Source organism: Pyrgilauda ruficollis, unplaced genomic scaffold (genome assembly GCF_017590135.1).
Source record: "Pyrgilauda ruficollis isolate IOZ18807 unplaced genomic scaffold, ASM1759013v1 scaffold66, whole genome shotgun sequence".
NCBI classification, from domain to species: Eukaryota; Metazoa; Chordata; class Aves; order Passeriformes; family Passeridae; genus Pyrgilauda; species Pyrgilauda ruficollis.
This window is the reverse complement of record NW_024528377.1, coordinates 5247104-5268972: the sequence shown is the minus strand read 5'-3', so window position 1 is coordinate 5268972 and position 21869 is coordinate 5247104. Positions and strand designations below refer to the sequence as shown.

Genomic DNA, 21869 nt, shown 5'->3' with positions numbered 1-21869 from the left:
ATATATTTTTATATTATATATTATATATTATATATTATACATTATACATTATATATATGTGTATATATGTGTGTATATATATTTATAGTATATGTATTATATACATACTATAAGTATTATATATTATATATATTATATATATTTTTATATTATATATTATATATTATACATTATATATTATACATTATATATTATATATATGTGTGTGTGTATATATATGTGTGTGTATATATATATTATATGTATTATATACATACTATATGTATTATATATTATATATATAATATACATATTATACATAATTTTATATTATACTATATAGTATATACTATATACTATATTATATATTATATATTATATATTATACATTATATATTATATATTATATAATATATAATATTATATAGCATATAATATATAATATTATATAGTAAATATATAATATATTATATTTAATGATCACAGTAAAATGTGTAAAATTCTATCAAGCAAAATCCAATAACAAGTGCAAATATGGCAGATAAAATGACTGCCTGCAGTTAACCTGCAAGCTTCAGAGGGCAATGAGGGAGAGCTTGCATATTTATGTACTTAGCAAGTTTATAACTTTTTTTATAGCGTTCATAAGGTTTTTTTTTTTAGTTCTGACTAAATGCTGTGATTCCACAATTCCATAACTCACAAATAATTGAGTTCATTTAGTCTTTAGCAAATCTCTTAGTGTACTTTTGTACAGAAGAAGATAATCAATGCTCTGCATGCAAACCTGTGCATCGGGGTTGGGGCACAGAGGGCTCAAACCCAAAACTGGCAGATGTCCATGAGCTGTTCATGCCCTCCCAGGAGCTCAGCCATCCCTTGGTGTCCCTGTGACCCTCCTCCAAGGCACCAAGGAGAGAAAGCTGGGAGGCTGCAGGTGTTTGGAAAAGCTGAGCCTGAGCTCCCAGGGCTCTTGCGCCTGAGCTGAGCCACTCCATGCTTGTTGGGTGGATGGTGGGGAGTTCCCTTGGAGAGGTGCTTGATGGGTCTCCAATGTTTAGACATCAGGGAAGAAAAAAAAAAAAAAGAAAGAAAGAAAGAGTGAAGAAAACAAGTTGTTCCACCCGGGAGAGGCTGGCACTGCGGGCAGGTAGGCTGCCAAAGCAGGGACAGCAGCAGACCTGCCTCCTTCTGCACTGCTCCGGTACCGCTGACTGGGGGAAGTTTTGCAATCACCATAAGAAGGAAATCCAAGGTTTAAGACCCATGTGGTGAGGTGCTCCACTTCTGGGAGCAGGCTGTGTCACAGCTTTGGCCGTGACGCTGCGCTGGCTCCCAGCCTGGAGCCTGGGGCACGGCAGAGGAACAGCCTGACACCGCTCTGACACACAGTAAGTGAGTGCTCTCCCTGTCCCTCCCTCCCTGCTCCCTTCCATTTGGAGTTACTCTGTTTGTTTGTTCACTTGTGAGCTCCCGGTGCAGCCTTTCTGCACATCTCGTTGTCGCTCAACTTGAAAGATTTATGTAAAGTGCAAAGGTACAATTTTGCAAATTCAATTTTTTTTTTTAAAGGATTAAGTGCTGTCGCTCCTGTTGGGAGCAGGGTATTTTATCCCTCTGTAGAAAAACTATCCATTACCTCTAATTCATAAATTAAATCTTTTATAATTTTTCTTGCTTAATTTTAAATACCACTGGTGTCAATGATTCACTGGCTTACCAAAGTTCAGATTCTCATGGAGTGGTTATAGAAAATGTAATTGCACAATTAGGTACAGTTTGATTAGGTAAGAGAAGTATTTCTACAATTTAACATTTTCTGTGAGTTTCAGGTAGATTATTAGTCTGTCACTATAAACAACATTTTATATTTAAAATTTGATATATTGAAAAGAAAACCACGTCACTGATTGAGATCCTGTTTATTTACCAGAGTCAGATGTTGCACAAAGTTAATCATCAGCAAAATACAAATCAATAAAGAATGTATTTGCTTTAGAGAACTCTGTCTTTCAGCTCCTATCCTATAAAGACTGGGGTAAGTCTGACTTCACCATACTTTAATTATCTATAGCTTACTTTCGATTTTTTTTTTTATTTTATTTAGAAGTTGCTGAAGATGGTCTAAGGAAGATTACGTCCCTTTAGAAATTTCGTATGGGGCTTTGTCTGAAATATACATGTTTGCTTTGCACAATCCCCTCCTACCGGAGTAGGATTTGGAACTAAAATTTACAAAAATCAAGTTAGAGTCCTTGTGAGGCTTTATATCTCCTTATGAGACATTAGTGCCTATTTTCAGTGGTTAGGAATAACATCTGGGGGATTGCTGGGTTTCTGAGCATGTTGTCCCTTCTGGCATAGGTAGGCATTTCCCAGGGAACCCAGGTAGCCCTGGGCATCTTGCTTGGGAGAGATGAACTCCTCAGAGGAACCTGGTGATGTTTGTGGGTTATCCCGGGACCCTGCCACGTCCCTGTGCGTTATCCCGGGATCCTGCCACGTCCCTGTGTGTGGGCTCCACTCCTGGGTCAGCTGGCCTCAGGTCCTTCAGGAGGGAGACCTGGAAAGTTCCCATGTGACTGAAACAGCGTGGCATGTTTGAGATTCCAGTGTCTTGGGGGGAAAATTATACAGGCCAATTTCTTGATATATATTCCTCTATACTCCTTTAATATATGCGCAAATGTGTATATAGGATCTGACTGGTTGATTTTGGTACTATTGCACCAGTTTTCCAACAGACAAGCTTGGAAATATTTTTTTTTTTAGTTATTATCATTCCAGATGTCTCAGTATTAGCTGCTTTTAACATAGCTAATATGACTCCTTGAATCAGAACCAACTTTTAAAACTTTATCAGTCTTTTTAAAATATCTACATTTATCATCTGTTCTGCAGGAGCTTGTGAAGGCTTGTGGGCTTACAGATAGTCATTATTTGTTTCTTTTAATCAGTGCTCTCTTTCCCCTTAATGCATCTTCACCTATCATACTGCTCACCCTATTTTCTCCTCTGTCATCATTTGTGGTCTGATTCTACAAAGATTTATCCAATAAATTATGTTACTCATTCAAATGCTAGCAGAATGGCAGTATTCACTAAGAAAATCCTTAGAAATATAATAGCAGAAGTCTACTGGGTCACACCTTAGTCTGGAACAGTGATCAAAAATGGATATCTCAGAAAGGATTGGCACAAGTGTGGTGAAGATGTTTTTCTGACAAACTGTCCCCAAGATCAGCTGCCTGGGGACTTCCTTTTTCCACAAAGATTTCTAAAAATCTGCAGTGAGTTATCCATAACTTTTCCATCTGTCCAAGAAAGTCCTGGAGCCTTTTAGAAAGCAGATTTCACAAATCAGGTGCAGCAGTCCTTAATTAATTCCAGTCGTTACTTTGAGCACTCTTTAATGATGAGAAAAGATGTCAATGTGCAGATATCTCAAGCAGTGTCTCACCACTGAGTATGTCTGAAAAACATTGGAACATGCAATTCTTATGGCAACAATAGTTAAACTTAGCAATATTTTTCAAACAGGAAACATTTCAGACCTGGAGAAGGAAAACCATGGACAGACCAATCACTCCTGGCCAGCTGAAAGAAAAATCACTGTTCCAGGACGCTGATGGCAGCGCAGCTCCTGCCAAGACCGTGTGCCATAATTGTTCAAAGCTAAAGGTAGGGAAGAGCCCTCACCACATACTTTCTCTGGAACACTGAATTGCCATTTGAAGTCCTATCAAAATTCAGTTAGTTATGTATGGCACTGCTTGGTGCTGTGTGTGTGGGAAAAATGGTCTGGGCTTCATCCATAGGGGGATGGAAGGGATTTGGGCGGATAGGGGAGGGAGGGGATTCTGCCCTGCTCTGCTGAAACTCCACCTGCAGGGCTGCCTCCAGCTCTGGGATCCCAGCACAGGAAGGAATGGAGCTGCTGGAGCCAGCCCAGAGGAGGGACACGGAGGGATGGAGCAGCTCTGCAGGGAGGAAAAGCTGGAGAATTGAGAGTGGAGAAGAGAAGGCTCAGGGCTCACATCCTTGTGGCCTTCCAGGACCTGAAAGAACCAACAAGAAAGATGAAGAGAGAATATTGACAAGGGAGAATGGCTTCAAACCGACAGAGAGTGGGTTTAGATGGGATATTAGGGAGAAAATCTTCATGGTGAGGGTGGTGAGGCCCTGGCACAGGCTGCCCACAGAATCTGTGGATGCCCCATCCCTGGAAGAGTCCAAGGCCAGGTTGGATGGGGCTCTGAGCAACCTGGTCTGGTGGAAGCTGTCTCTGCCCATGGCTGGCTGTAGGACAAGATGATCTTTAAGGTCCCTTCCAACCCAAACCATTCTTATTCTATGGTTGTGATTCCAAGCACACAGAAGTCAATAAATGTGCTCAGAAGTTGAAAAACGAAAAATGAGGTCATATTTTACTAACAATTAATTTAGAGGTGTGCTATAGTCACAGTGGTAGTTGCAGATATATCTTTTTATTCATGTGTTTTAGAACAGGAGAAGGAGAGGTGATAAGGTATAAGTACCAGATATGAGTATGTGATATAGGTGCCAGAAATAAGCAACATTATGCTGCAAGATTTTCCCTAAGGAAGGAAACATCTGGACCAATATGTACTAGAAAGTTAGAAGGTGCATACCACCAATGTCAACTTTCGTTCTCTTTGAAGTAAAATTGAGGCCACCCCGATAAAGAAAGTAAATTCTGTTTTAATGATAACAGGAGGAAGATTCTCCTCACAAAGAATTAGAAAGCAAAGCATATGATTTTTGTGCTTCTTGAGTGGGTTGCTCAGGCATCCAGCCATAAATCAAAAAATGTTACTTTGCAAACTCAATTATTTTCTCTCTTCAGATATTTCTTGGAGCTCTAGCTTTTTCCTTTTTTGCCAAAGGATTTTCTGGGAGCTACATGAAGAGCATGTCCAGTCAAATTGAAAGGAGATTTGAAATCTCATCATCGATTGTTGGCATTATTGATGGCAGCTTTGAGATAGGTATATGTATTTTGAAAGTGGATAAGTGCTTTTTAGTACACTTTCACTCCCAAAAAACCTATTTTTTTGTGCTTGCCCTCTCTCCTGTTGATGCAGGTAACTTAATGGTGATGGTGTTGGTGAGCTACCTTGGACCAAGAGTTCACAGGCCAAAAATAATTGCTGTTGGGTGTCTCATCATGTCTGTAGGAGCTTTTTTGTCAGTGATGCCTCAGTTCCTAATGGGACGGTAAATATGGAGATTTTCATGTTATGCACTTATGGAACTTGATCATACAAAGTGGTTTTTCAAGCATAGACCTGAGTTAAAAGCTTGGCAGTAGTAGTTTCTTCCAGCTAGTCCAACATTTTTAAATATTGGATTTTTAAATATTGGCTTTGTGATTTCCTCTCTGAAAGCTTAGCTCTTGCTACAGGTAAGCAGGAGAGAAACCTCAGATTTCTACAGAACTTATAAGTAGAGGATAAAGTGGGTTGAATTTTTCACCTGGGATGGATATAAATATAAATATAAATATAAATATAAATATAAATATAAATATAAATATAAATATAAATATAAATATAAATATAAATATTGATATAAATATTGATATAAATATAAAATAAATATAACTATAAATGTTATAAATATAAATAATACAAATATATATATTCTTAACTGTGTTTCTTTTTTTATATAAGTGAACTGTAATTAGATCTTGGTGGAAAAGGTTTCTTTCTCCATGGTGGCTACTCATGATAAACTCTTTAAAATGCTGAAGATTTTAATCTAAACTTGGGGAGAATTAAATATCTAAATACCCCATTCACATTTAAGCTCTAACACATAATTGTCAGATGCAGGTGATACCTTTGGTATCCTTGCATTTGCCACAAAGGTAAGACAGAGGTGCCAAAACACAGATGTGGATGAGCTCTTCCTCTGTCCTGCAGTCTAAAGAATCATCTCTGGGAGAAGATTAGTTGTTCTTTATCTCCAGAAAATATTTGGGTTAGAATCATCAGAGCATTTGAAAATGGCATGAAGAAACCCATTTTATTTTAAGCCAAGCCCTGGGAAAGGGCCTCCCCTCCACTCTGAGTGTGAGACAGGAATAAACACGTGTGAGCACAGGGCTCAGCCACGCTTCCTGCAGAGCAAAGTCCTTCATGTGTCAGTTGTGTTTCACACAGTTGTTTTCCAGTTACAATTATGAAAGGATAACTGTTAGTGTGGACAACTCCTCCACGAGTGTGTCAGCTTGCTCCCCAGGGTCTGGGGGCCCTCCAACCACAGATGCTACAGAAACACTCAGCACAGAGATAAATGCTGGTAAGATAAAACCCTGATGTTGGATTCTCTTCTGCTTGTCCCTTTTGGACACCCTTTTTTACTGGAAAGCAGTAAAACCCCTGCTAGAGACCACAATATTATTATTTATATATTAAACCCACCCTATAATGATTGTTAATCCCCATATTTTATGTTATTTTACTGCTGCTGTAAAGCGTTGTCAGAATTATGTTCACAGGAGTATAAATGTTTATGGCCTGCAGGATGTGAGAAAACAACAAATTCCTACCTGTGGCTTTTTGTGTTGGTGGGGAACCTTCTACGTGGAATTGGGGAAGCACCAATTATGCCTCTGGGAGTTTCATACATTGATGATTTTTCTAAAGAAGAAAACTCAGCATTTTACATAGGTAATGTACAAATTAGTGATTTTTAGGCTAGACATTCTGTTCTTTAACATTTCTATAGTCAAGCAAATACTCAACAAAAGAAATTATCTGGGTAACTTTGAGCTGTACAGAGACAAAAAAAGCCCCAAGCAGTGCAAAAGAGGTCCCATATTTATTTTCTATGGATAATTCCAGGATGGTCTTTTTGTTGTCCCAGAGGAGCTTCTGTGATGAAGAGAAGCATAATCAAATACTCATTTTCCCAAAGTGCAAAGTCATATCTGGCATATCAACTTTGGTACCACACCTTCAGAGAACCAAATTCTCCCTAATCACTATTTCACAGATAAGGGAATGATCCTTAATGTGAGGATCTCTAATGAAGTCACAATTAATTACAGCAATGTCAATGTGTTCCAGGAGCTCTTACCTGACTTTTTGTATTTCACATGCAGCACACTGCATGTGAAATACAAAAAATAATTTGTATTAAAATTTAAAAAATACAATTTCCAGTTAAAACCTTTTAAAGTCACTCTTTGCTGAAGGAAAAACAACACCTCTCCAGGGTGTTGTAACAAATCCTTTCTAATTGGGGCTTTGATCTTGTTTTGACGGCTCATAACCTATTGCCCAAGACAGAGAGACTTACACCCAAGATAATTAATTTGTTGGCAAACTGATTTGGCAGCAGGGGGTGTTTGTGTGACCTGAAGTCAATTTGGTGAAACTGAGCTGGTCAGAAAGACAGTGGGACACAGGAAGAGCTCAGCATGTGATGCTACAGGGTAAGGCCGTAGCCAATGTCTTCATTTGGGAATGAGGAAATGTGCAGGTTGAAGAAAATGGAAGTGTTGTGGAGTTAGCTGTCAAAAACAGGCAATCCACTCAGCAGTTATCCAAAATATTTGTAATTGCCTTCTGATTAAAGGTGTTTTAAAAAGTTTAGCTGAATATTTTCCTTGTCAGAATTTAATGTGGGAGAGATTGAGACAGGATGGGGACTACTGGGCAAGGGAGATCAAAAAGATAATGTAAACATGGATACAACCAAAATGGAAATTCATTTACACCACAGAAATAAAGTATTTAGTTTACAGTTTATTAATATATTTCATTTTTACATTCAGAATAGCAGTTTTCAGTCACTCATTGCATTTTGGTGGACTGAATCACTTTGTAAACAAAGTGAAAGTTGAAACAGTCTTTCCATAGAACAGAACTTTCTTTTCTTGGCTAACTTTAATTCTTTTCTATATCTTATTTTTCATCATCTGGCTGAATCAATTTATACTCAGTGTTTTTGTAAAATACAAACAACAAAAAAAAAATTGTCCTGTAATAAAAAAAGTCAGTCAAGTCTTGCTGATGAATTTTGAGCATTAATCTCGTTGTTTTACCCTGAACAAGAAGTCTCGGCTTTGTCTCTCCTTTTTCTTTTGCCCTTTAATGTTTTGTTGAGTAAGAACATAAGTTATTTTGAGGCAGAGACAGCATTTTCTTAATAGAATGAACTAAAATAATTTTGGTAGACTTGTGGTGACAGCAATAATATTAGAGTTGCCATGGGAAGGAACAGAAAATTTAGCATATTTGTTAAGATGTAACAATTTATTACAGAAGTTCCGGGTGATAAACTGAGCAATCACTACATTCAGAAGAGAGTTTGCAAAACCAACTCTCTCAGGAGGAAAATCTCTGCAGTAGAACACAGCAGGATTTACAGAGCATAGTGCTGGATGTGGGCAAGGACTTACAGGCATTTGGTAAAGAATTCCTTCATTTCTAACGGGATGAAGCCTTCTGCAACTTCAAGGTGTCACTTCTGCTCTAGAATTCAGGACTCCAAATTACTGAGCTGTAGTTTGATCCTGTCACCTGCTCACAACTAAATTTCAACACAACAGCACAAAGGGGCGAGGGAGTGTGAGAACCTATGCTTGAATTATTTAGAAGACATTTTATGTCGATTGCCACCAGCGGTACACCAAAAATCAAATTGTGCTTTATTTACACATCCAGTCAGCAGTGTGGATTTCTGGCAGCTTTCACAGTTTATTCATTTGCTCCTAGGGGTATCCCACCTTCTGATCTCCACCACAGCTGTGGTGAGGGCAGCTTGCCCCTCAGGACATTCCGTAACGGCCTGCTCCTTCCTCTCTCCTTCCCTCGCCCTCACAGAGGAAGGCTTGCCTCGGCCATGCAGTTTTTTGCTCAGTCTCCCTTCTCCTGCAGGCCTGGTGAGATCCTCGGGCATGTTTGGGCCAACGCTGGGCTTCCTGCTGGGCTCCTTCTGTGCCAGCCTCTGGGTGGACGTCGGCGTCGTGGACACCGGTGAGGGACCACGGCCACCGCCGTGGGGTGGCACGGCCAGACAGAAGCTGTCTGGGTGGAGCAACCTCCGTGCCAAGAAGCACCTTCCCAGCTCTCTGCCCCCAAAAAAACAGGGGATCTCTGGAGAGCTTTTCCTGCTCAAAAATCGAGGTTTTAAAACCTGGTGTTGTAGCGCGGTTGGAATAGGCCTTGAAAAACCCCCACTGTTTTTTTTTAATGCTCGCACACACACTTGTTACGCCCTTGCTGTGCGGCTGAGGACAAAGGATTGGTTGAATAAAAGGCCATCCCTGTGTTGAGGGAACAGGGAAAGGCTCGTGGGCACTTTCAACACTTAGCAGAAAGTGTGTTCTCTTAAAAAGCATGCAGCAAGGATTCATCTCAAAATTCATGTTGTTGTTCAAATCTGTTGTCCAAACTTAAAAGTCTCTAATCCCAGGGAAAAATTGAGGAAAAACTGTAGAGTTTGGGGATGGAGAAGGAGGGCACTCTGGGAAATTGAGAAAGGGAAGGAGGTTTTTTTTTTGTGGTAAAGGTCCTTTTGCTCATTCCCCCAGATAATATTGGAGGATTGTGGCAAAGAAATGCCATTGTGGGCTTAAATGCACATATTTATTTTTGACTGCATGGGACTGATTCCCTTCAGGGAGGGATCACTCACAACTTATCCAGAGCAGCTGTGGCTGCCCCATCCCTGGGAGTGTCCAAGGCCAGGTTGGAAGGGCTCTGAGCAACCTGGGACAGTGGAAGTGTCCCTGCCCAAGGTAGGGGGTGGGACAAGATGATCTTAAAGGTCCCTTCCAACATAAACTATTCCATGATTCTATTATTTGAAACAAGCTGCATTTCATTCTTCTTATGGGATATAGATGACCTCTGTTCTATTTTTTAAATTATATATATGAGGATATACAGTAATGTATAATAATCTATAATAATTGCTCTGCATAATGTTTACCCTATTTTCCTGTCTTTCTGTATTTTATAGATGCCATCAGCATAAATCCTAAGGACACCCGTTGGGTTGGTGCCTGGTGGCTTGGATTGCTTATCTGTGGTGCTGTCAACTTCATTGCTTCATTGCCTTTCTGGTTTTTGCCCTATTCCTTACCAAAAGAAGGACAGAATGAAAACTTGAAGATTAGTCACTTGTCTGTTCAAGGAGATCCCTGTAAAATAGACACCCCAGCTCAGCCACAATTAAAGTTCTCAGAGGCAGTAAAAGGTGAAATATTATTGCTCAAATATTTGCATATGAATTCTGTCTCATGGATTCGTTGTGAGCTGAGCATGGACTCACACAGCCTTCAGCAAAATGCAGGTTTCTGCAGTGCAAACTACCAACAAAAATGTCATTAATTTGTGCTATTTTAATTACATGTTAAGGGAGAGTTTCAGTCCTCTCCTGATGTCAGACAGCTGGGAAAAACTTGTGCTGTTTCTCGGAGCTCCAGAGATGCTCAGTTTGTAGTTGTGTGGTGGGATTACAGCTAAAATCCCATGGTTATGGAGAGAGAGTGGGGAAAACATCCTGTCCCTCATTAATGAGCAATCCATAGTGGGCAGGTCAGGACTGGCAAGTGTTTGGCAAGGAAACATGGAGCTTGTTATGGCTACCTCAGATGTTGGAGGGACTCCACTGGATTTGTAGCTCCTGTGTTTGAGCTCAGGGATGCTGAATTCATCTCATATAGGAAACACCAGATCCAACCAGCTATTGCTTTTAATTTTATATTTCTATTACTAGACCCAAGGTTTGTTTGTATATATGTGCACACCTACAGCAGATGTGTTTTGAACTCTCACCTTTTAGGCAGCTGTGCCAGAGCCAGACTACAGTCTAAATGCAGGTGTTTATGTCCACTTTATTTTAATGGATTTTAATATTCTAACCAAGGGTTCCAGAAATTATTTCTTTTTTTGGGGCCAGGTGCTTCTGTTCTCTAAACATCACCCTCTTGTGGGGTCCTTGTGTGGCTGGTGAAGGCTCCTGCTTTGGGAACCACATTTTACTCTTGATGGAGGGTGTCAATGCTCAGTGCAGGCGCTGAGGAGGTGTGCTGTGAGCCTGAGGAGCCCTGTGATAATCCAGGATCCTGATTCCCAGCTCAGCATCCGCTGGGCTGCTCCTCCTGTCGTGTTGGCAATGAGAACTCTCACCTGAGCAATCGTGTGCTGTGATAAGCACAGAATTATAGCCTGCAACGCAGCCAGCAATTAAACCAAAGTTAATTTCACTCTCTAAAGATGCCAAAACAAGTCCTCTCTGTGTTTAGCAGGGTGTACAGTATTTGCCTCTCTGTTGCAGATTTCTTGCCAGCACTCAGGAAGCTGTTTGGAAACCCAATTTTTGTGGTGTTCATCTTCCTCACTATTCTGCAGTACAATTCCCTTGTTGGGATAATAACCTATGAGACAAAGTTTATGGAGCAGACATTTAATGTGTCAGTGGCAAAAGCCATCTTTCTAATTGGTAGGTACCTGACTTCTTTTCAAATTCCAGTGTCAAAAAGGAAGCTTTTATTTGTTATCTCGACTTCTGTTTTAGAAGGAGCTTATGTGAACTTTTTTTTTTTGTTAAAAGGAAAGCATGTAGTGGTTTCCTAATTTTCTTACTGTATTTTGAAAATGGATGTTAATTTTAGTGTTAATTTTCCTAGTGCTCCTAATTCAGTGCTCTAGAGGATTACTAAAACTGGGTGGAAGTTTTTTTCATAGTGAGATTTGGGCTGTGTCTGTTTTCATGAGTGAAAACCACACATCAGATATCAGCTGCAGCTAAGTAAAAACTAATAGAAAAAAATGTTAAACTGTTTAATGAAATGGGTGGGGGTTTGTTTTCAGAACGACATATTGGTATAAATGTCATTTTGATTACAAATCCAAATTTTATAAGCAATAAGAAACCAAAACATAAAAGTTTGAGTCACTTCATTAATTTTAAAACTGTATTTCAGTTTTTCAGTTCCTTCAGAAATAAGTACTTTGTAGTGTTCTACAAAAAAAAAAAAAAGAATGCTGAAGTTATATTAATCTTACAGTGATTGATACGTTCTCATAATCTGGAAGGAAAACAGGGTATGTGAGGTCATTGCAGAGCTGATATTGAATTACTTTAACCTGAAGACACAATGCCTTAGTCAGCTACAAATGTGGGAAGAACTTTCTTTTTCCTATATTTTCTTTTTTCCTGAATGCTGAGAACGTGTTACAAAAACGACCAAGAAAACCAACCAATAGTAAAACCAGAGAAAGGCCAACCCCTGCCAATAACACCTTGCCAAACCCCTCTGTTTAGCAAGAAAGGGGTGTTTGTGAAATACTGAGCAGATTAAATCTAAATGCAAATCATCTCATTATTCACTCTCAGATCAAAACTGAATGCAGAGCAGAACTTCAACTTCCTTTTATGTTCCATTTTGGAAACTTCTTTGTGGCTTACATAAAGTCTTATGTTTTCTTTTATATGAAGTGCATGTGAGCTAAGACATTATCATTTACTCCAGTTTCTAACAGGCACCTGTACAGGTTTTGTTATATCTAAATGCAATATAGTAAAAAATGAATTTTGAGGAGTTGAGCTTTCTAGAGTCATAACATGATTTGCAAAAGAAAATGGGGATGTAAAATTACTAGAAGGCAATAAAAATCTTAGAACTTCAAAGAATCAGCCCAAAAATAAGTATCTGAACCTATTCTAGAAATAGAATAAAATATACCTATTTATTTTACAAATTTATTCTAAAATAGTCAGTGCAAGTGAGAGCACTTAACATTTTTCTTACTGTCTCTTTGCAGGTGTGGTACTTCTACCTGTCACAATCCTGGGCATGTTTCTAGGAGGCTTCCTGATCAAGAAATTCAAGCTGCACATAACAGAAATGGCCAAGTTTGCGTGCATCACCTTCATCGTGGCGTATCTGCTGAACCTCTTGTACTTCACCTGCAGCTGTGAGGTGCTGCAGGTGGCCGGGCTGACGGCGCCCTACGCTGGGTTTGTACCCCTCCCCTGGGGCTGCCCCGCTCACGGGGCTCAGCTGCTTCCTTGGGGTGGGCCACAGAAAAAAATCCTAGATTTTGAGACAGAATTGGCAGTCTGAAGTCATGCCTGGAGCTGGGGATGGTGCTAATAATTAAGAAAATGTGGCTATCAATCCTGTTGTAAAATGTTTTTTTTTGGGAAATGTATTTGATAAATCTTATTAAATGTGAAAACTTTTATATATATATATATATTTTGTGTGTGTGTATATATATATATATTATATATATATATATATAAAGTATATACTTTTTGACTTTTTTCGTTTCCATTTCTTAGCATTTGTGATTGGTCACAGTTCAGGTGTTTCATAGTATTTTGTTACTTAGTCCTTGTGATTTTGGTATTTGGTTTCTCAGCTTCTTCATTCTTATTTTAGCACAGTTTATGTTTTAGTACCTTGGATGAATTCTATAGTGCCCTGAGAAAATTCTGATAAGAACAGATACAAATGCTGTGGCTGGTGCACACTGAGGCTGAGTTGTTCACATACATTGATACAGGGTGGTTTGTCACATTTGGCACAGCTGCTTCTTTGGGGTGGTGCACAGAAAAAAATCCTAGATTTTGATTTTATAAACTGGTTGAGTGCAACCTCGGATGCCACAGAGTGAATAAAAAATAAGCATCAACAGCAAGAGAGCATATGTTGATATATTGAAAGAGCATCTACAGTTTCTCCAGGAGAACTGAGTCTGGAGAATTTGGTACATGCCAGAGTTGTTTCTGGCTAAGTGACCCATTTAGTGTTTTACCTATTTAACAATTTATATTTTGAAGACAACAGCCTAATGAGGGCTAAATCCCTCAGTTATCTTCCCTACTAAGAGACTCTGGGGACATGTAGCCCACATAATGTGTGCTCTTGGCTGAGGGAAGGGAGAAGGAGGAAGAAAAGGCAAGTTTTGAACATTTTCACCTTGCATTTGAGCTCACAGCAAGGATGATTTTTAGGAAACTGAGCACTGCTGACATGTGCTCAGAGTGTCCTGATACAGTGGCCTGGATCCAGAGAAAAAAAGTCAATTGCTGTTTTGGTTTTATGTACTTTTTTAAAACTTTTGTATCCTACCTCTATCATCTGGATATGGTATGATAGGATACCATACCAAAATTATGGTTTTCCCTTGGGTCATGTCTCAGTGATAAGAGATTCTAGCTATGATTTTCCTTTTCTCGGGGTGAGCTTTCAAATGCAAAACTAATACCACATATTTCCACCCAGCATTTTAATTTCCATGCCTTCTCAGAGGCAACCCAAAGAAATGTTATTGCTTGATTAAAATCCCAAGAGAACTTTGCTTTAGCTGAAATTATCATGGTGTCCATTTGACAACTTCACAGTGCAGATATCTGCCCATTTTGATCACTTCACTTTTTCCATGTATATATATAATATATATTTAATATATTTATATAATATTTATATACTTATGTATATTTATTTAATATATAAATATATAAATATATATAATATTTTATAATATATTTATATATTATAATATATAAAATATATATTTAATTAATATATATTTTATATATATATATATTATTTTATTTTCTTTTCTTTTTTTTTACTGTAAAGTTCCACTAAATAATTCCATAATTTCTCCTGTTGTCCTGCAGAATGAAGCACCTTTCCTCCAGCAAGCACATCTACACAGCCAGCTGCAATGCTGAGTGCAGCTGCAAGGTGGACCAGTGGGACCCTGTCTGTGGGGACAATGGGATCACATACATGACAGCCTGCTTTGCAGGGTGCAAATCATCATCTGGGACAGGAAGGAATATGGTAAATATTCCTGAAAGCACTATGTTTGCAGAAGAGTGTGCAAATGCTTATATCTTCTGGCAGAAGCAGAATTGTCTGCACTGACAATACTGAAAAAGACTAGCAGCATTATCAGGCTTGTATTTAAACATCCCATCAATATTCTGGCTTCATTTCAGGAAAATTGGCCTTCAAACCCATGTGTCCTGCTAACTTCAAAGCCCATTATCAATCCAAATTCTGTTTAAGCACATAAAAATCTATATGCATGGTGCATATTTGGTCCACACCTCTGTTTTTTCTTGTTGCTGTTATGCATCTTCTCCATGGGATAGCTGAGCAGAATGGCTGGGTAGCAGTTCACATCTGATTTTTTTAGCTTTTACCCACTTTAAGCACACACAGAGCACCTTGTGTTCTAGCAGAGGCATGGCTGAAACTAGAACTCCAGCTGCTTTGTGTCTCTGGAGCAGCTCAGAGAGGCTGGAGCATATCAGTGACCTGCAGAGATGATTACAGAAGGGTTTTCAGCATCAACAACAGCCTGGCTGGTATGGGCAGTGAAAAATCTAGCTGATGAAATGGTTGTTTATTGGTCCTGAATTCTGAATAAATAAGTTATTGTCATCTTCTCCTTTCAGGTGTTCCACAATTGCAGCTGTGTGGAAGGACAAGGGCTCGGGCTTGGCAATTCCTCTGCAGTTTTGGGACAGTGCCAAAGAGAAAGCTGTACCAAAGCCTTTCCCTATTTTTTAGCATTACAGACTGCATGTGCATTTATTTTAGCCTTAGGAGGCACTCCTACATACATGATTATGTTTAGGTGAAATACTTTACCTTACCTTGACCATAAAGCTTGGGGAAAGAGAAACAGAAAATGATATCTACTATTTCATTCCTGCTGTGAGGAATGGCATGGGGATCAAATTGTGCCCCTGAGGATTTATTTGTCTGTGCTCTGAAATCCAGCTCTTTTCAGAGGCAGAGCAAAATATCTGTCCAGAAATTTAATTCTAATTTGATGCTGAGTAGATACCTTGGTGATGAAAGGGGGGGGCATTATGCTGATCCTGAATGCTGGGTTTCAATTCCAGTGATAGGGATATTTTTACCAGAGCATTGGACTTGAAATAAGATGCAATGCTAAGCCATAAGCAGTGCTGTTCACATTATTCAGAGAAAAACAGGCACCTTTGTTAAGCCTTGTGGCCTCACAGTATCTTCTGTGTTGGGAGAAGTCTGATATCCCATTTTTTTTGGTCAGCTGACAGAAGCAGAATTATAGCAGGAATGTTTTTAAAATTTTCATTCCCTCAGTTGGAAAGCAGCACCACTATTTTACATTGAGAAGAAAAGACAATGTTTTGTGCCTGCCACGTGGAAGTGCCTTTATCCTCCTGCCCACGGGTGAATCACAGTGGTCCGTGTACACGACTAAATAACTTGGCCAAGCTGCTGATCTCCTGCAGTATTTCTAAGTGCAGTGCTCACCTGAGTTTTGGGCAAGGCTCACCTTGCTGGCCAGTTTTCAGAGCTCTAACTGGTGTGATGAGAAGCCTTTGGTGGTGATGCTGAAGAGACAACACACTGGTGTACAAACTCCAGTGCAGGGCAGGCTGGGCACAGCAAGGCTCCCTCCTGCCCCTGTGCCAGCTCGGTGCTCCCCTCTGGGTTTTGCCAATTCTCCAGCTCACCTGATGGACACAGGCTGCTTTCCACTGGCAGGAATGAGGTGTTTTTGTAGCCAGGTCACTCACATTCGCTGTGTCTCTGTAAAATGCTGGAGGCAGAGGTGGTTAAGTCAACAAGGGCTGCACACTCTTGTTCTTCTGGTCCATCACTGCACAGTGCAGCCCCTCATAAAGCCAGGCTTGAGCTTAACTTATGGGCCTGAACTATCTTTTTTGGTGGGTTCTCTTTCATGTCCCTGTGCATCCTCTCCCAAAAGTATTCACAACCTGTTTTCCTTTGGTTCAAGGTGAGTTTCTGTAGATTCTTGCATTTATTTCAATGGGTGTTTTTCTGTGGAAGGAGATTCTACACCTGAATTTTAAGCTGCTGGATGTTTTCAGTCAGGGTTGCAGGGGCTGTGCTGGGTAAGCACTGCTGCAGTGGGGCATGTGCAGATGTTCTCAGCGTGGCTGTGGACGCGTTTTTCTTTTCCTCAACACTCTGGTCTTGTTTCCTTTCCAGATCTGTTTCGCCAGACCTGAAATCCTTTGCTGTTGGGATAGAAACTTTGGGTGGTAGAGTACTAGGTAAGGTTTAATTTCTTTGGGGGTTTTCAAGTGGGTAATCAAAAGCCAAAAGGTAGACTAGAGGTAGACATTGCAGTGCCCTTGGTCCAGAGAAGAACAAAATAAATTTTCCAAAATTTTTCTTTGTAAACAGACCATACATTTCAAAATGTTTGGAAGAGCTTACTACATAATTCCTGGTATTTAGATATTATGATTTCCTGGTATTTAGATATTATGATCACGTGGTATTTAAATATTATTATTATGTATTTATATATTATGATTATCTCTTCACATTTTTTTTCTACACTGAAAATAAATGAGGCAAAGGAAGCAAATTTCATTTTATTGTTGAGCTTATTTTTTTTAAATTGTGGACACAGCTTCAACAGTCTGCATATCCCCCCCTTTTGCTGACCATTATTCATTTAAAGCTCCAATGTACTTTGCCTATTATTTTGTTTCTTGAATTTATCTGCAATAAACAATCATTTAATTATTCAGACACATAGTCTGCCCTGCCTCAAACGAACCTTGCCTCATCTTCCCTTGTTTGCTGATTTTGAAATTTTTGGGATTTTCTGCCTTGCAGAAAAGCCCAAGTGGTCATTTGGATCTCTTTTCCAATCTCCATATTTTAGCTGAACACTGCAGAGAATCAATCTCCTACTTTTACAGGACAGTTAACTTCAGAAAATTGCACACTCTCCCTCATACTGATGACATTAAAACATTATTGTGTGTCTAAAAGAAATTCTTTCATTACTACATAAATAGTACACTTATTACCCAATTTCTGTGCAGTAAGGCCTTAATTTCATCCCTTTGCACTGCACTAATCACCTTTTAATGGCAAGGCCTGAATATACATATCAATATACACAAATATTCATATGTCATGGCATGTAATTCCACACCAGGGGTTGCAAAAGAAATGTTGGTTGTATTATTTCTTTAAACAGTGGAAGTTAAACTTCCAATAAAAATACTATTAAAGGGAATGGATAACATTTCCCTTGCTGGATATTATTAAGCTATTGTTTTAAGTCCATTGTTTTAACTGCCTTTAAGTACTTTTACTTAAGTAAATCTTGCCATCTCAAGGCTGGAACTGGATGTTTAGTCCCATTCTATGCAGGCATAATTCAAAAACCTGGAGATTCACTTCCTCACTTCTGTACATGACACTAAATGATGAGATCTGCATGTGTGAGATCATGTAATGAGAATTTTCTTTGCAGGAGGACTCCCAGCCCCTATTTATTTTGGTGCCTTGATAGATGAGACTTGCTTGAAATGGGGGACAAAAAGCTGTGGGGGATCAGGATCCTGCCGAGTGTACGACACAAAAGAGTTCAGGTAATCCTCACTGGGCTTTGGGAATCTGGGCAGCAAGGACAAGGTGGAATTTCCTCCTGCCAGCTGTCTGATTAGGGTCTAACAGCATCACTGCTCCTTACTCTGACTAGACCTCAATAGGTAAATAAACCAAATCATTTTTATTCAGTCTGGCATCTAAAATTGCAGGGTGCTGCCTGAAGTCACGAGAATTAGTTCTTTTGTTGTACTCTGCACTGAATAATGAAATAAGTGCACTGAGGAACTCTGTGACACTTTGGCTTTGAGGGGTGCTGAAAGACTGTGGAGCACGTGTAGCTCTGCAGATTCTCTCCCTCATCCCTCATTTGTTTTGTTTCCTGTTGTGGAAGAGATCTCACAAAACCCCCTTGGAGGGAGGGCACGAGTGGCTGGGGAATGTGGCCAGGAGCACCGAGTGTGCCAGGGAGGAGCAGGGCAAGGACAGGGATGGCAGGCAAAAAGGCCCAGCTGGTGCAGCTCCTCTTGTCAGCCCTAAAATAGAGTCTGCTGGATGGCAGCACACCCCAGACACTTCTGCTGCAAGTCTGAGACCTGATTAGAGCCTGTCTGGGGCTAAATATCACAAGGTCATTTGCTTTCTGCCTGTTATTTCCTATTTTCAAATGTGGAGCAATACCTGGCTGAGAATAGATGGTTTTGTCAAACTGCTCTTTATATCTCACTTGGTCCCATACAGAATTGGAAAGTTTTATTAATATAAATGTATTTTGCTCCTTTTTTTTCCCCTAGGAATGTGTATCTTGGCCTCATTGCAGGACTTCGGGCAGGATGCTGTCTCTTGTACATAGTGCTCTCTGTTTTAATTATGAAACGCTTCAAACCAGATGGCAAAGAGAAGGCAGATATTAAAAATGCAGAAAGATCAACCAGCAAAGAACCAGAAACTGCCAACAAAAGAGAAATTCTTCCTGGTTCAAGAACCTCAGAGGAGAGCGAGGAAACTTATATGTAAAAAAAACCAAACAAAAACAAGGTCTTTTGTAACTTTGCCTGTGCTCCAGTTTTTCTGAGCACAAAAGGGGTCTAAATACAGACTTCAACAACTAGTTTACATTTTGAGAGTTCAAAAAGTATCTTTGAACATTGGCTTTTTATTTGCTTTACCCTATCTTCTTCCTTTCCTCATCTGAAACAACAATAAGGGGAAAAGGTGTTCAAAATTTTGGGGAACTCTCCCATCCTCTTGCTCTTAGTCCCTTTCTAGACCAACAGTAGGACAAGGCAAAATTTTGCAAGTGCCATAAATTTAATTACGATTGAAAAATCAAGAAGAAATCCACAATAAGCTGCTTTGACATTTTTTTCAGTGACTTTATTTCAAGTCCTCTTGCTCTGTATTTAGTCCTGCAGCTCCACACAGGCAATCAAGATTCACTTGGGCTTCTCTGATGGCCTCTCATGAGCAGAGCTCCTTGTTCCAGCCATGGCCAGGTGAGACCCCAGGGCTGTCAGTGAGCACCCTCTGAACTCAAACTGCACCACAGCTCTGGGGTTTGGCCTGAAAAACAGCCACAGTGGAAAGCAAATGAAGTTTGTAAACGAAGTTTTGAAGCAAAGCGTGTTCAACAGTCAAAGTGGAGAGCAAATGAAGAAAGTGGTGTATTAATTTTTTTGCAGCATATCTCAGTTATGGGTTTGAGAAAGATTACTCTGAACTGAAGCAATAAAGTGATAGGTGTTTAAGTTTCTTTGATTTCTTTGTTTGTTTGTCTTTTGGTTTTTTTTGTTTTTTGTTTTTTTTGGGGTTTTTTTGGTGTTTGTGTGGAGGGAAGGGAGGGCATTTGTATCCAAAGGACCACTGTATTTGTACCACATATATAAAAATTTCCTTCAGTAAACCTTGAAACACAGTGCTGAATACTTGAAAATTCACTCCTTTCCATAGGCAGCCTTGTCCAGATGGAAGCTTTATTAAAGGAAGATCCCAACAGTTATTAAAAGGAGAAAGAAATGTCTAAAAATATTATTAGTGTGATTTTTTTATTGACAGCCCTCAGGAAGCACCTTTGCAATAGGATGGAACCTACTGCAGATTTTCTCTCCATCACCACAAGCTTTTTGCTTTATTTTCTGGAGGGTGTCTCTTCTTCCTGCAGTGCTGTGCAGAAACCTAAAACCAGGGAACAAAATTTCTTCCCTAATTTTAAACTTCCTTAGGATATGGAATAGAGATAATGGACATAAAGAAAATCTACCACACTTTATCTGAGAAAGTAGCAGATGGAGAGCTAAAGAGAGGGATTCTCTGTATTAAATGATTTTCTGACCTTTCCTTTACTATCTGCCCCAGATGGGATGGGAAAAGGGTTGGATTCTCACTGAAAGGAAGCTCCTCACATCCTGGCCTTTGGGGATGGATTTGATTGCATTTTATTGCTTAAAGACCATGAGCAGCACATGTAGGCATTGTTTTTTACATTCACAGATCTGATTAGAAACTGCCAGCAGATCTGGGCAAGGTGTGTCTACTGTAAGAGATGAAATGGAAGAGAATCTAGTATAGAAGGCATCAGTAATGCATCTAGGCCTGGAAATCATTAAAGAAAAATCCAAGTTCCAGAAACCTCAGGAACTGTACACAGAGAAAATAATGGTGTGTCATTCTCCTTCTGTAAGCAGTATTTTAACTTTGAATAAATGCCCTGGCAGCTCTAGAAACACTCCTGATCTATGCCAGACACAGAGTCAGTCAGGTGACTCATGCTAACATCATTTCCCTTTTACTTCTGTTGGTTGGGTATTTATTTCTGGACACTGTTTTTTTGGGTATTTTTTTTTGGAACCGTTTTTTTTGTTTTTTTTTTTTTGGTTTTTTTTTTTTTCTGTATATTATAGGGTGTTTTTTGATGGGAACGTCTTGATTTTCCCAGGAGGCAATGTTTTAGCAAAGGTGCTTTGATAATTGATGTCAGACTGGAAATGAAATTCTGGTCAGATCTGATGATTTATGCCCAGGATTTACCCCAGATGAAACTCAGCAAAGTGAGGTTTTTCAAACAAATAAGAATTACCATCATTCTTCATAACAGTCCTGAACTGATAATACACAAGCCCTGCCACAGGTAGTATTAAATGAGCCTCTCACTCAGCATTCTGAGAATTCCAAAGCTGTCTCACTTCCCTGTGTTTCCCTGTTTTTAAGTACAAATCTAGCACTCTCTCTGTGAGCAGAAGGTAGAAGTTTCTTCAAGGGAACAGCTTGTAGTTCAACAGCCAGCTAGTAAAGAACATGCAAAAAATTAAATAGGTGATCAACCAAGTGGGATTTTTCCAAAAGTTTTTTATCTCCTTGCTTCTCACAACACAGAAGAAGTAAAAACACTCTCCCTTCTAATTCCTCCTGCTCCAAAGGCAAGGCTTCACCAGCCTGAGAGGCAGAGGGGGCCCTGGGGCTCTGGACTGATTGCAAAATCACATTATTGACTCTGGGATCAAAACTGGCATCTTTG

The 21869-nt window shown here is 39.5% G+C and overlaps 1 protein-coding gene across 1 annotated transcript; it reads left to right on the top strand.

Moving 5' to 3' along the window:
* The first annotated feature begins 3549 nt into the window (after positions 1-3549).
* Positions 3550-19372, top strand: LOC121362706 (solute carrier organic anion transporter family member 1C1-like). The gene is made up of 14 exons (XM_041484450.1): positions 3550-3660; positions 4847-4988; positions 5085-5217; positions 6176-6303; positions 6528-6674; positions 8889-8987; positions 9976-10212; positions 11296-11460; positions 12786-12981; positions 14656-14821; positions 15442-15623; positions 16994-17058; positions 18282-18399; positions 19150-19372. The coding sequence occupies exons 1-14, from the start codon at positions 3550-3552 to the stop codon at positions 19370-19372; spliced, it is 2112 nt and encodes a 703-aa protein (XP_041340384.1).
* The last annotated feature ends 2497 nt before the right edge of the window (positions 19373-21869 follow it).

What these genes read in the sequence shown, in the direction of transcription:
- LOC121362706 (XM_041484450.1), top strand. Translation starts at nt 3,550, where the DNA reads ATGGACAGACCAATCACTCCTGGCCAGCTGAAAGAAAAATCACTGTTC. An exon ending in CGTCGGCGTCGTGGACACCG is followed by an intron (nt 8,988 to 9,975) that starts GTGAGGGACCAC and finishes TGTATTTTATAG; the next exon opens with ATGCCATCAGCATAAATCCT. An exon ending in AAAAGCCATCTTTCTAATTG is followed by an intron (nt 11,461 to 12,785) that starts GTAGGTACCTGA and finishes GTCTCTTTGCAG; the next exon opens with GTGTGGTACTTCTACCTGTC.